This window comes from Pundamilia nyererei, unplaced genomic scaffold (genome assembly GCF_000239375.1).
Source record: "Pundamilia nyererei isolate P.nyererei 1_Seehausen unplaced genomic scaffold, PunNye1.0 scaffold00049, whole genome shotgun sequence".
Classification (NCBI taxonomy): Eukaryota; Metazoa; Chordata; class Actinopteri; order Cichliformes; family Cichlidae; genus Pundamilia; species Pundamilia nyererei.
Window position 1 is genome coordinate 2026563 of NW_005187450.1, and position 15494 is coordinate 2042056.

General features: G+C 39.8%; 1 protein-coding gene across 3 annotated transcripts in view; it reads left to right on the forward strand.

Annotated features, from left to right (window-relative positions):
• LOC102202971 (TOX high mobility group box family member 2-like) overlaps positions 1–15494 on the forward strand; it is an 80352-nt gene that overhangs the window by 37862 nt on the left and 26996 nt on the right. For all 3 annotated transcript variants that reach the window (XM_005732961.2, XM_005732962.2, XM_005732963.1), the window contains one exon: positions 1759–1818. In XM_005732961.2, coding sequence (XP_005733018.1) covers positions 1759–1818 — 60 coding nt within the window. The remainder of the gene's footprint in view (positions 1–1758; positions 1819–15494) is intronic.

Consider the following 15494-nt stretch of genomic DNA (forward strand, 5'->3'; position numbering starts at 1 on the left):
ATGGAATGAAATTGCTCAGTTAGGCGATGACAAGAGGCTTTCATGTGCGGAGTGAAGAGTTTATTGCAGCTATGTCACCAAGGTCAACATTAGTTTGGCCCTCTCAGCGAGCGGCAGTCACTTCCCGCCGCAGTTCGGTCAGATGATAGACACCGGCATGCTTGATTAAGCAAATTAGCAGCTTTAGCATGTGGCATTGAACAATTATCAGTTTAATGTGAAGATGAGATGTCAGGGTTTTTATTTTCCAGCTGCTGGTGCAGTGATGTTGGATTAATCATGTCAGGTGTGAACGAGGCTTAAATGCACCTCTTGTGTCAGTTTCATGTTTTCGTATGAATTTAATCATTAGAATAACCAAGTGAATCCTCGCCTGGGTTTCCACAGTATGCATCGTTAGCCAAGCATTGCCCCGAGGCAGGAACTCATTCCCCCGTCCTTTCTCCTACAATAATGTACAGTAATTTCTCTTTCTCACCACTCACACGCTCATTTGCTTCGACTTTTTCCTGTCTACAAGCGCAGATATTAGATTTCCCCCTCAGGAATTCTGCCCATTTCCGTCCATTAGTCTACTTATTTGGTCACTGTTTTTGAGCAGGTATATGTTATGATCCATTTGCGTCCACTCATATCCAGTGCGTGTCTATTTTTCAAGGCTTTGGTCGCTTTCGTTGCCGACACAAAGCAGACCACCCGAAATGAAAAGGGCCTCCCGTATCTTCACATCTGAGGAATTTGACATGGAGCGCTGTGTAGTTTGATCGTGTTTTTTCTCCTGTCTGTTCCCGAGTCGACTGCGCAGTCATATTGCAAAGAACGGCCTCCATCAACAAACAAAAAAAAGGGAGCTTTATTTGACACATTGAGTTTCTACGTGTACGTGTGTTCACGTGCAACACTACCCGCTCCAGTCAAGGTTTTTTCTATTTGCCGCAAGTGCGCGGTGACAAACCTTGATGCCTTTGGAAGCCAAGAGCATTTCACAACGATGCTCTCCTTAACGTGGTCACAGCTTTTCAGTCACCTTGGCAGCACACAGGTTCCGTTACCGAGCCGTTTGTGGCGGCTGAATCTTATTTCCGCTTGAGCTAAAAACAGAATCCGTCTGTGGTTTTTTTCTTTATTCGTAGCGCACTCATAGTTGATCTCGATGGGGAATTTAGCTCAGTAACATGCTAGACATGAAGGCTAGCATGTTGCATGAAACTCTGAAATGGTGACCCAGTGTTGCTTCCCAGCATCCCCGTGGGTCAAAAGTAATTTGTTGTTATGTGAGTCCTAACCCCATGACAAGCAATGTTTTGGCACCTGCAGCAAGCGATCCTTCATTGCCTGATTAGCTCAAATCTAAAGACGCAGCATGCCCTCATTGTGCTACACACACACACCAACACACATGTGCAAGCCTCTAAGCCACGCACACTTTACTACAGTAAGCACTCACAGATTCACCCGCACTCATTCTCTTTCTCGCACACACACAGCACAGCCCAGAGGGAAAAGCCCATCTCTCATCACTTTGCTCATGTAGCCTAATTACCGGCCCGCTGACGAAACAGTAATTACCCATGCTGCCATGCCACCACGAGGTTTAACCAAAGTGACAAAGTCATTAGTCTCACACTTCAGGCCACCCGTAAAGAGCTTTTCCTCTTTAGTACCTCTTTCACAGACCCACCACCCTTTTTAAAAAATAAAAAAAAACCTCTTCTTGCATACAATGTTTATTTCTTTTTTTCTTTTTTCTGTTCACAGTTTGATGGTGACAACATGTACATGAATGACAATAACCAAGAGTTTCGGTCACCAAACCAGGTAAGATCGCCCACGTCTTTTCCTGTAAGCCCTGCAGACTTAAATAAATAAATGTCTGAGTAAGCTGATGTCACCCTTTAACAAGAAGAGTTTATGGATTGTTATGTTTGGGTGTAGACTGGAAAATGTGAAATGTACACATTTCTCAGTGAAGAAAAGTGGAAAATGGACAAACAAACCATGTGGTTAGCATGAGAGGAAAACACAAGTCAAAAGTGATGTGTCGCCTTTTTACCGCCACTGTTGTGGGCACATTTCCAAGTTATGCTTTTGTCTCTGTGGAAATTCTGAACATTAATAAAAAATGACTATGTCCACCAGTTTCTTTCTCATAGGCCTGCATCAGAAAAGTTTCCATCATTTGATGTGACAGTCAGTGTGTTTCACAAGGTTTCAGATCAGATTTAAATATTAAATATATGATTGGAAGGTTTGATTCTTAATAACTTAAAAGTTAATTTTTTTTATATCTATTTAACGTCTGATGGATTAATCCATAAGCCCTCACAGTTTTGGCAACATGTCAGCCCACTGAACCAGACAAAGCAGCAGTAATAGTTTACAATAACAAGCTAGTTGGATCTCTGGTCCCACTCTGGAGCATCATGGTCCCAGTCGCACATAGACTCAGTGAATAAGACAGGATCGGTGCTGAGTGCTCCCAGCTGGTAGATGGGAACACATGGCTGGACATATGGCAGAATTCAGAGCTCCAGGATTTGTTGATCCAGCAGCAAGGTCTTCATGTCCTGACAAAACACGATGAGGTGGAAGCTCCACATCAATTAGAGCTTTTCCAAATAAGTCAGGCCAAGGACAGCAGGATCCATACACACCTTCAATCACACACAGACATAGACACGCACACACTGTTTCATATAAACATACTCGTTTACTGTAAAAGGAAGTGACACGTTTTCTGACACAAAGTAATTCACAAGTTATAAGCTCACGTGCAAGAAGCTGTGTAGTTTCAGTCGTGTGAAAATCGTGCACTTTCTAATATGGGCAAAGCGCCGGTAACTGTGAAAGCACACTGAAATAATGCATTGCCCCCATAAGGATCAGCATAACCATCATGACTATTAAACCACTATCCCAAGATTAAGGGTCAGTTCACCCACTTTGCAAAACATATCTTTTTGCCTATTCCTTTATGATACAGAGAGGCATTTTCCCGGATTTTTAAAAAGAGGAAGGCGCAATGAGGTCTAACAATTGGGGCTCATGGGAAATCAGAAAACTCCGTCAGAAATAAAAACCAGCTTGTCTGCAAATATTTCAGGGGAGACCCGCCCCCTTTTGCCAATTTCATGATGCAGCATGCCCATGGACATGATTTAGGATTTCTCTGTTTAGACTTTGAGATGTAACCTACATCCTGCTCCCAAAAACAAAGGTAATAAAAACATAATTCAATGAGGAGAGATCATTAGAAGATATACAACTATCAAATTTGCCGATTAGACTTTGATGGCCCATCACAGCAGAATGGAATCCAGTGTTAGAAACTCGGACAGGATCCCACCACAATCTAGCTGCTGCTGGTAAAGATACACATGATACACTGATTGGCTTGCTTGAGGTGGAGGACTGGGTGCACAAAAGAGTCCACATGGGATAATAAAAGATGAGCAGTGAGATTTATAGTACACAGAGTGGAGACAGATTGATTTGAAGTAGGCGGGCGAAAAGATGATTGGACTAGAGCAGTGATGTCAGCATTGAGTTTTACAACACGAGAAAGGGGAAGCGATGTGAAGAATAGACTAGCAGCCAAACACCTGGGAAATGGATAGATGAGTGAATGCACATCTTTCTTTGCCTAAATGTTCAAGATACATCTAAAACTTTTTCCTGGGTATTCCAGATAATCTAAGATTGATGCTTTAATCTGTTTTTCAAAGTTTGCTTTTAATTTTTTTTTAATCGTGTTTTGTAAATTGTGTAACTGACCCTTTAAAAGTTAATGTATTTATAACACCAACCCCTCCCAAAACATGCCTCTACTCTGACAGCCCTTTGAAGAAGTAAAGATCCGGCAAAATGTCCTCACTTTCTAAAAATGTGCTTAGTCTCACGATGTAACATTTAAATTGGGCCTTTTGATGAACAAGAACATATGTACGTGCTCTTAAACACACCCACATATATACCCATAAACCCGTACACACATGTTCTCATAAAAAACCCTCACACATGCATTCACACGCCATCATCCTATGGCCGTAAGATTGCCTTTCCTTTGATGTTGGGATTGAGTAACTATAGTGAGAGGTCGAGCAGGAGCTTTAGCAGCTTATTGTCTACTTACGGCGCACATCGGAGACCTCGACGTCCATCGTTGTTAGCTACATTTCCAAATCTGCCCTAATTATGTCACTTATATGCATTTGCTTGTGCTAATTGGGATAAATGTCCAGCTTTGTAGTTTCCCAGCTGCAGCGGTCATATGTCAATCACCAACACCCACTCCAGGTTTGCAGTGTTGTGTCAACAAATACCTTCTTAGTGGATAAGGCAATTTGGGCTTTTCAAAACATGTCAGTTGCAGCTCTGTCGGTGCTGTCAAATAGACTCTTACACACCAGTGCTGAATAGCACTCTGAACACAGAGTTCACTGTTTGGTGCCTGATCCTTTAATAGAGAACATTAAACGTGAGATTTCAAAGAGGATGTGCACCTTTTGCTCAGGAGCTAATGGTTGCAAAGGGTTTTTAGCACATTTAATAAACTATATTATGCAAAAAAAAACCAATAAAGGTGTGACCATTGTGTGAATTTTCTCTTTCCCTTGCACTCTCTCTTTTTTTTAAACAACCATCCACTACTATTTGCTGCTTTTGTCACCTAATAGATAATATCTTTAGGTCTTGGATTGATGATCAAGTAATACAAGCACAAAAAACATGATACATTGAGCTTTTTTGGGCTATTTTCTTACTAATAACAAAAATAATCATAAAAATGAACCCCTGCTGAGAACTACCTGACTGGCATTTTTCAATAGGGAAGTTTTCTTTAGTCTAACTACATAAAAGCTTCCCTTAACAATTTTGCGAGGGCTGTCCAAATCATTATATTTTAGCTGAGTTGTGTAGTATTTTATTCGTATACTGAGATTTCAGAAGAGGTTAACCCATGTATTTCTTCAAAGCCATAACATTCAGGGAATGTGTCTGCATTTTCTTTTTGCAAAATTCGTTCTGACCGCTCGCTGTGTATACAAGTCAATCATTTCCCAATTGACGCTTATGCATTAGCTGTGCGGCGGTTTGTTACATGTGGTTTTCTTTTGAAGTGAAATCAGGCAAATTAGAGGTTCAAGTATATATATGATAAATTTATATGATTTTCTGCGTCGGGTTGTAGCGGTGATTACTGTGTAATAAAGAAACCCAGATTAAATATATTCAGTATATTCGTAAACAATAATCACCAATCATAAGGAGTATATAACTTTTTAAAATGCTTTCCCTACTTTCTAAGATTAAACCAATCCCCAGCTGTGCGTGTAAAAAAAATATGGGCTTCCTGTTACTTCTTTTCTATTTATTCTGTGTGAATAGCACAGTAGAGACTGATATTCTTTGGTCTTGTCGACAATGCTCAGAAATACTCGACCCTCACAATTGGTAAAGCTTTTTGTGAAAGAAGCCCATAAGCTTTAATGCAGGTTTTAACACTGCAGCAAGATACCCAGCCAAGCCTTTACATGATGTGCGCCTGTGAAAAAGGTGCATGTAGCCAGAACAGAGACTCCTTTGTTTGCATGTCTGGGGTCTTCCACGGCGTACACACTGAGGTAACAGTCCAACACAGCCAGAAGATTGCATTACACATAACATCTCTGTGCTTTTTAAAAGTGAAAACCACAAATCAGAAACAGTTTTGATGGGGCAGCTCAATGTACACCTGGACACAGTCCACTCAAGCAAGATGTTTTCAAGGCTTTAAATACTGTATGGTCTCTGTACAAAATATGCATGCATACTGCACACATGGGCAGTTTGATGGCATTAATATTTTCCATGTGGTTTTTCCTGTTGCGATTTCAGCTTATAAGCAAAAGTGTGGGTGGGTTATTATGTTTACTGGCTTTGCTTGTATCTGCCCACACACACACAAAGCTAAGTCGATAGTTTGTAGAAATAAAGATTATGAAATATCTCAATTATACCAATTAACTAAAACATGTTTGTGTAAGCAATAAAGAGTTTTAAATCACTTTCCTGACTCCAGACCTCCAGCGTGCCATATGTCACATTTCTTCTTTTTTTTTTCTTTCAGTTAAACACACGGACGTCTAGTGTGCGCTTATTGACTGCTAACTCCCCAGCTATAAAAACAATGAGCCAATCAGCCAATTTTCTGACTGGGGTAAAAAAAGTGAATATTGTTTACAGAAATTCCTAAATCAGCACTTTTTTTTTCCTTCCCAGAAATGTGAAAGTGTTGTTTTGAACAATAATTACTGCAACTTCTGTGTTAACTGAAAGTGACAAAAATATGACAATCTCTGCTGGAGGCAAAATAAACCCCAACTCAGAAAGAAAAACTGTTGAATTTCAGTCTTAATAATATAATGAAAATGGCAGCGTGCTAATATCAGCCTTGTATATGTAAAATAATGCTGGTTGCACTGTATATTTTTGCAGCACTGTAACAGCGGCATGGGAACGATCACAGCCAAACCAAAATGGCTTCCTTCACCCACGCCAACACAAATTCTAATTTTGTATAAAGAGAAGTGCTCGTGATTTGGATTCATATCAGCCCGATCAGTCTGCAGGATTTCACTGACTTTTACGTTCGTATATATTTCTCTAGATTTTTTGCACACCTCCCTTCGCCCTAAAGTGTAATAAGAGTCTGTGTGAAGAAGTCCATGTGTGTATATGTGCGTGCTGAGGATGAAGCCAAAAATCTGAAGATAGGAAGGAAAATTTATTTAGACAAATATTGGAGAAAGAAAAAATGAGCCAGTGGCATGGGGTTGGGGGGGGGGGGGCATACTTGTTGCATTGTATCCCATTGCAGAAGACAAAGCTTTGGAGCCACTAGTCCTTGGAGAAGCAGCAAGTTTCAGCCTTTTTATGCCATTGCATTTTTGGCTTCAAGGTGTCTCGCTGAGCTGCGCGTCTCTATTGATTTGGCTGACTTTAGGAGAACAGTGGCTGATGGTCGAGATCAGAATAGAAATCTAACTTGTTGGATGCAGACTTGCTCTTTTTTCTCTTCATTCTTCTTTTTCAGGCTATAGTTCAGTCTGTTTATTTTTGTATATTTCTTCTTAAGTCTGCCACTCCACCCAGCGCCTTTCTCCCGAAACTGTATTGCTTTCACACATGTGGATTTAACTAAGCTTCATATGCACAAACTAGTACGTCGGCAGTCGCTTTGGATGCACTTCAGTTCAGCTGAGTGAAAATTTGTTGGTTTTATGGTTTGGTCAATAAGGAATTTGTTAAAGAGTTATTATACATCGCATTTCAAACCACTTTTCTTTTGTATAGAAAATTTATTTTCTTTAAAAAATAAAAGTGCTTTGTCTACCTTAAAACTTAAGTTAAATGCTACATTTGTTTATTACTTGTAATGCAAAAGTCAATCAAATGAGTAAATTTACCTTAGCACAGAACGTAAGTTTAGTACATGAATAACTTTTTTTTTTTAAAAAAGAACCTTTTCACAGGACTCTATGCAATCCTATTGTCGACTAAGTACACCCTTACTGCGTTCATCTAAAGTGAGAAGGTAAGTAGCAGCCAGATGTTGAAATCAACTGCACTTGATTAACTGATAATCAGCAAGCAATGCTGCAGTTATCATGTTAAACGCTAAAATTCAATACATTTGGAAAAAAACAGAACAAGTATGGCTTGTTTGGAAGGTTTGCCAGGAGAAAGTGTCTTGTCTGTAAAAAATGAAAAAGAAACCAACAGAAAAACATGACAGCATGGCTTAGATTTGCATCCGAACAAATTACGAGACTTATGGAACAACGCCCTTTTGGCAGAAGAGACCAAAGTGAAGGTGTTTGACCAGAGTTCACAGCTCCCCATTTGGCAAAAACCAAAGACACCATATTAGCACAAACACCTCAAGCAAACTGTCAAGCATGGTGGTGGAGGGGTGATGATTTGGGCATGCTTTGCAGTCATTGGACTGGGGCATTTTACAATTAATGTGTTAACCGTGAATTGCTCTGTATACTAAATTATTCTCAAGTCAAATGTGAGGCCATCTGTCTGACAGCTGAGGCTTTGCTGAAACTGGGTCATGCAATAGGACAATGATAGCAAGCACAGCAGCAATTCTGCAACAGAATGACTGAATAGAGAGAGTTGTGCATCAACTAACACCTGTAAACCTCAATAAAAACTAAGATACGGTGTAAAGAAGAGTGGGCCAAAATTCCTCCACAAAGGTGTGACTGTGATAAAGTCTTACAGAAAACAATTAGTTCAAGCTATTGCTGCTAAACGTGTTCCTACAACCCACTGAATTGTGGGGTGTACCTAGTTTTTTACAGGACTATTTATAGTCCTGTTTAAAACCTTCTCTTTCATATTAATGTATATGAGGTTAGGTGTCTGATATGTGGATTTTATTCTTGCGGATACGTTTTAGCCTTACTCATAAAATGCACACTTGCACTTTTTGCTGTATTGCCAGCAGCTACATTCACATCAGGATCAGTGCTGACCAATAAAAGAAGTATTTGAAGTACCGTAAAAGGACAGAGTGTGGGGAACGGTTAAAGTGGACATTTCTTCATTTTGATCAGGGAGAAGATGGAAATTCTCTGAGATAAATGTATAAAGGATGAATAGCAAAACCTCATCAAGTAGCAAAGGAAGGCTTTCTGAGTGAAATTAGTCCAAATGCATTGCTTGCTAGGAAGTATGCATATCGCTTCTCTGAGAGAGCTTAAAGGATTAACATTTTAGCAAATGTGCTCATTCACTTTCTTGGCTAGAGTCAGATGAGAAGATTGATACCGTTATAACTTCTGCTGAGTAAATGTGAAGCCAGACAGCAAGTCTAGCTTTTTCAAATGAAATCAAAAGCAGTCTGGCACATAACCCCCATAAACAACATTTAAAAAAAAAAACTTTAATTATCACGTTAAATAAATGAACTATATCTTAACAATTAGTTAATTGAGCTTTGAGTCTGAGGTGCTGCCAGGTTTTATTTCCAGTATTCTCCCAGATTAAAAAAGTGGATAGCTCTCTTAAAAACATCTAACATGATGATATTTTGTCAATCAGTCAGTCGAGCTCCAGATGTTGTTTGCTCGGTATAGATCCAGCGCTCCCTCGCTCTATTTTCTCTACCTCTATATTTCTTTCTCTCTCTCTCTCCTTCTTTCTCTCTGAGTCAGAGATACCTCAGTACACCCTGGCACCGAACACCCAATGTGGGCGATGCTGATGTGAAAAGGCACCGTTACTTAATAGTGACTCACAGTGCACCATTATACCCCCACCACCATGACTGCAAACTCTTCTCACTTCGCAACGCTCTATCTCCCCACCAAGCTTCCCCTTATACTTCAGTCTTTCTATCGTCCATCCTTGCGTTCTTCCCCAGCAAGATGAAAAACAGGGGGACATTTGAGACAAAGGATGAAAAAATAAAAATTGAGGGTCTGAAAACGCCAACACGCATCTCACTTCTTCTTTAAAAGCTGCACAGAGCCGCTGGCAAGGTCGGCAGAACGAAGTAGAGATACATATTGCGCGGCGTGTATTTAAATTTCAAGAGAGCGTACAATTCAGGCGGAAAACAGCTATGAACCAGCGCTGAGGCATCGATATCTGAAAACAATGCTGGAGAAACATCAGAGGAACATCCTCACAACATCCACACCCATGCTAGGAGGGATTGTAAGATACAGTTGGAACCAGGAATTGTTAGTTCTTTATGTAGGTCAGTACATGTCAGCCAATAAGTCCAATTACCATTGCTCTCTGAAATAGAATGGGCAGTGACCTCTACTCTGCTGTCATAGGACTGAAATGGATGGAAGGATGCCTCTGATATAAGTGATATATATTTTCATTCAGAATAATAATAAAAAAAGATAAACAGAGTCTAGAGTAGATGACAGGATGACAAATGGTTCGAGAAAAGGAGTCCAAAGTGATGTGAGAAAGTCAACATTTTCATTGTTGGAATGTGAAGAGTTTAATCTATCATCTTTTGATATCGGAGGCTTTAAAGCACGTCTAAACGATCCACTGTCACACTCTTTTTAGTGTACTCCCTCAAATAGTACAGTACATACCCCGCAGAAAGGCAGCACTCCCCGAAAACAGCAACTTATCAGCAGCAAGAGTGCACTCAATGATTCATACACTCTTTTAAGAGAACTTGAAACCTTGGCTCTATTTTGGTCCCGGCCTCTCTCCTCCTCTCTCTCAGTATATGCAGCACAACGGAGCACAGGGATTTAGTGGGACTAAGTAGTTTGATATTTCTATTGGTTTTCTGCATGTATTTCCACTCTCTCTTCCCTTTTCTCCTAGTGATCTTTCTCATCATATGGAGACCAAGGTCATGGCTGATTGAAATATAATAGAAGTGTAGACATCTGGCCTAATACTGTGGGAAGTTAAATCTATTTTAATGGCCCCTGCCGCAGTGGATTCTCTCTGATGCACTCTTGCGCTTCACTGACAGTAAATCACAATGTTCTCTTATTGCCCTGACTGGAATGAGGGCATAGAGAAAGAACAATGAGGGATCCACATCATTTGTTTTCACCCCTCCCTTGCTTTTTCCTCTCCTCTGTGCTCCTCCTCTTCTCCCCTCTCCACTCCGTTTGCGACTCATAAAGCAAGGGGCTTAAAGAGAGTGACATCATGAAAATAAAAATAAAGGGGATTATGGGCAAGCTATTGTGCCATATGTGATTACTGGGGCTTCCATGTTCCCTAGGGGAAGATGAGTGACTACGAGACAACATATTTTATTTATTTATACAATTCGCTCTAATGAATAAGAATAGGAAATGTGGCTGAGCCCACTGTATTGTGCCCTTTGTCAGGAAAAAAAAATGAAGAAAAAGAACTGCAGCCCTGGTCCAAACATTAAAGAATTTTCTGCTTCTCTCTGTTGCAGTACAAAGATCACCCTTCATCTTTAACTGAGTTGTTTTTTCCCTTAAATCGAACTGACATAAATGTGCAGCGCATGGCCCTTTTTCACACCTTTTCAAAATACTTCCTTTGCGGCCGTGTTTTTAGAGTTCACATACAATCTAGTACAGGTCCACCCACATCTGCAATGGAGAGTCAGGTCCTTTTTACCCACCTAAATGAGATCCATTTTGATGTGACATTTGAGAGAATTACCAGTGCATAGGGGAGCAGGGAGGAGGTTAGCTCACTCTTTAGCGATTGGTTGAAGCTTACCACAGCCCACCTGTCCTTTAGTGACGGACGCTACCTATGACCCTGAGCTACTATTGGATGCGGTGAAATAGCCCCCCACACACACACTTCACTTATCCCAGTTCTTTCTTTCTGTCAGTCAACCTGGTGGGTCTGCTATTCCATTCTCCTTCCATTGTACTTCGCTGTCTGCTTTTCTTGATACATCACCCAAATGGAGTTCCTTGGCGTTTAAAAGCCAGGTCAGATAGCCTCTGTAGACCCCGCAGACTGCCGCTGTAATGTTCACTTGTGTGGCACGCTTTAGCTCAAACACACATTGATGATGAGTTTGATTTCTGCCCTTTCTCAGTGCTGCAAGTTTCATCTTTGAAGGTGAATTTTAAAGATTTAGCATTGCCACCCGTCTATCTCGACCACACAGGGTGGACGTGAAAGCCGTTATATATGCATGGCCAGCTGTTGTTTGTCACCAAAACCGTGCTGCTCTGTCATTTTTAACAAAGAAGCATATGGCTGAATGACTTTCCATAGGACGCTTTATACTCATTCAAAGTTATCGAGTTTTGTAATGTATGTGTGTTCTGTTAAAAATAAAAATAAGGGAACACTTGCACAATTTTAACTTTTACTTTTGGTGTAATTTTGAATCCAAGTCTCAAAGTGTTGATGATTATGGTTTCCGCCGACCATTGTCAGTTAAGATCTTAAACTTGAGTATTTCATTCATCGAGTGTTTCCTTAATTGCAGTAAGTGGATAATATCAAAAGAAAGACAGCTAAAACGCTAATAGCAAAGTCAATCCAAGACAAGCCGCTCTTGGCTTTGGACAGTTCACCTCTCTTCAGCCATGACTGGCTCTCTGCGTACTGTGCAACATTTTCATTTTCCTGTATTTGATTAACATGTTATTGTTCCCGCAAGAGCCGTCTTCCACTAAACACCTACAAATGATTCCATCGCCGAGCTAATGACTTCATCTCCTCTTCTCAGCCATTTGGGTAAAGAAAACTTTAAGTTAAGCCAACTAACACATTTATGTTTAATGATAAGTTAATTACTGAAGATTGCTTGACAAACTGGAACGGTGTTTGGCTGCGGAATTTTTAACCTGCAAGTTTACACATAAAAGTGAAATTTTCAGTGTTGAGATTGCCATGTATACTGAGAGTTTAACAGCATCTGCTGTGTGCATAAACTAAGCAAACACAAGTTTAACAGGCTTTCAGGTAAAAACATTGCAGAAGGCAGTGACTATTTTGCTGAAAAAAACAATTAAATACTGTTCTGCTAACTCTAAAGGGGGAAGCGCATTATCTTGAAACAGTCTGCAGCACAAGCAAGAATCAAATAAAATTTAAAAAAATACTTTGACCTTGAGAGCTGTTGAAGGGATCGATCTGTTTGATTATAGCTTTCCACTGAACCCCTAAGCACTGTTGTTTCAGTATAAAAACTACCATTAGCTAACTAAAAGAGAAGTTAGCCGAATTCAAAGCATGAGTAGACTCACAAAAAAACCCTTTAGATGTATTCCCTTTGTACTGGTCATCTCCATCAGAACTCCATACAAATTTGAGTTGTGCAGCTTGCAGCTATGGGAAGGTGTTGTTGTCTGTGACAACTTGCAGTTATAAAGCCTATCTCTGAAGATATTACATGCATGGTTTGTTGTCTTCGCAAGTAATGGTGCAGCTCCTGAGATGAGCTAATAGAGGGTATCAGCCGCACTTTAGAGAGAAAAGATTCATCTTAACCCGACCATCATTCACGGATTAGAACCCGAGGTCCAAAATGCCGTAGAGCAGGTTACAAAGACAAGCCATTTTCATATATTCATTACCTCTCCAACTTCAAAAGTCTGCTCCTGATGTCAGTAAATGTAATAAAGCACATTGTTTTCTAACGCTGATATGTATGAATAGCGGAATACTTATTTAATATTTGCAACTGGCAACATTTTTTGTCCTATTAAAAATAGAAATGTTTAATATTATCTTGCATTAAATATTGAATTTAAGCAGCAAGTGTCCAGAAAAAGATAAGTAGAAGACAGATTTAATACTGGCATGCTAAACTGTATTGTTATGTTTAATTGGATCCCATATGTCTAAAGAAGAAAATGTGAGACTGAGGATGCTGTGCAAATTAATTAAATTTTTTAAAAACTACATTACAACATTGTTGTAAATGCTGTGGATAAATGTTTAAGATCTGAACTCCTAATTACTTTGTTAATGTTACACTGGCAGCAATAATAAACAGTCTAACAGAATGTAGAGGACCATTCTGGTTCCTGAATTATTTTAGTAAGGGAAAAACACCCAGTTTTTTTCATAAATCACACCCTGTTTATGAGTGTGTGCTGGACGACTGCTGTATTCCTAGTGAGTTTCTGTGGGTGTACCCATAACCATAGCAAACCTTTTCGAAGTCAGACCATAAAACCTACCATCAGTTAGGCTCGATGGTCACTCCAAGTTTTTTGCATTTTGTATTCTGGATAAGTTTCCTCCCAGATGAATGTAGAGGCCAGATTTATAACTAGTCCGGTACCCCTTTACATCAACAGATAGGTTTAACCTCCAACATTAGCGGTCTGGTGGTTTGTGTGAACAGAGTGGCCACGGATAGAGTCAAATGGCTGGCTTGAATTATTGTTTCATTCTGCCTCTGTTCACTATATATATTATAAGAGTCTGGATCAACATGAATGGAAACTGCATCTCAACTGGTTGGAGAAGACATACAACCACAAGGCAGTAATTCTAGTTGTTTTCCAAAAAAAACAAGGAGTGGTTTAAGCATGATGATAGGTACTTAAGAGCCACAAGTCGCATCTGTGAACTTAGTTATAGAATGTGAAAAATAGGTGTTTTGATGTCAAGTCACAAGTGATGTACAAAAGAGATTTGGTACCATCATGTTTAACTCAAAGAATAAAGATAGATTAGAAAAGAACCAATAGAATCCAAAGTAATGTCCTTGTCTTCAAAAATGACGGATTTGCTGAAATTTCACCTCTACAGAGGAGGGTGAAGGTTAGAGAGAGAGAGATGGCTGAATCAACATTTGGTGTTTCTTTTTGACCTGTCTCTCTTTTATCCACTCCTCTCCTTGTCCTGAAAGACAGTATATTTATGAATTATTTATCCATGTTGGAAAATGTTAAACTTGTGATGTCCTTGTCCTGTGTCTTATCTCCAAGGGCATCATAAGAAGCTGTAAAGAAAAAAAAAACATTTAAAAAGCAATGGAAGGCACAGTCATAAAATAGCCTTGACAGAATTCAAATCTTGGTACAGGCGTACAGTATATATGACAACAGCAATGTTTCTTCTATGAAAAAGAAATGTCCCAAATGCAAGATGTGTTTTTCACTGTAAAATCCTGAGTTGTTTAAATCCCCTAAATCTCTGATCACAGTTCTAGAAATCGTATAGTAGCAGTATTAACTATTCAGCATCATTTTGGCTATTCAGTATCAGTGTGGTGTCTGGCACATTACTCATCCTGATATGAACAATCATACAGTGAATTTCTTTCTAAAAGTTAATTAATTGGCGATAGTTTAACCTCTATGCCTCTTATGTACCTTTTGAGGGGGGTTGAGGATGACAGCTACTCATTAATACCAAACAAGCCTCAAATTCCATCCTTACATGAAGATTGAGACTTTAATGATACATTGGCAGGGCAGGACAATATCAACAGTAAGCGCGTTAATGACACTTTGTTTGGTTTTTGCACTTTTTGCATTAGAATGTAGCTACTGGTACTTACTTTGGTGTTCATCCACCCATTTTCTACTGCTTACCCAGCTCAGGGTTGTAGGTGGGGCTGGTACCAGTCTCAACTCTCATACACCCTGGACAGTCTGTCACAGGGTTTAGACACAAAGGTAGACGGCCATTAATACCCATGGACAATTTAGAATCACTGATCAACCAAACCCATGTTTTTGGACTGTGCATGAAAACCACCTGGAGAGAATCCAAGCTTAGTGGAAACTTGCAAACTCCAAAGAGAAAGGCCTCCTGGATTTGAACCCAGGACTTTCTTTCTGTGAGACAACAACGATAATGACCACAACACCATGCTGCTCTTTCTTAGATGTCACATCATGTCAGAACCTGTTCTCTGGTGACCTCTCCAGCCTTAGTTTTGTGCTTGGATGCTCAGACCATTACCACCATGCTGTATATGTACCCATAAGTCACAACATTATTATCCTATACAGGGAGTGCAGAATTATTAGGCAAGTTGTATT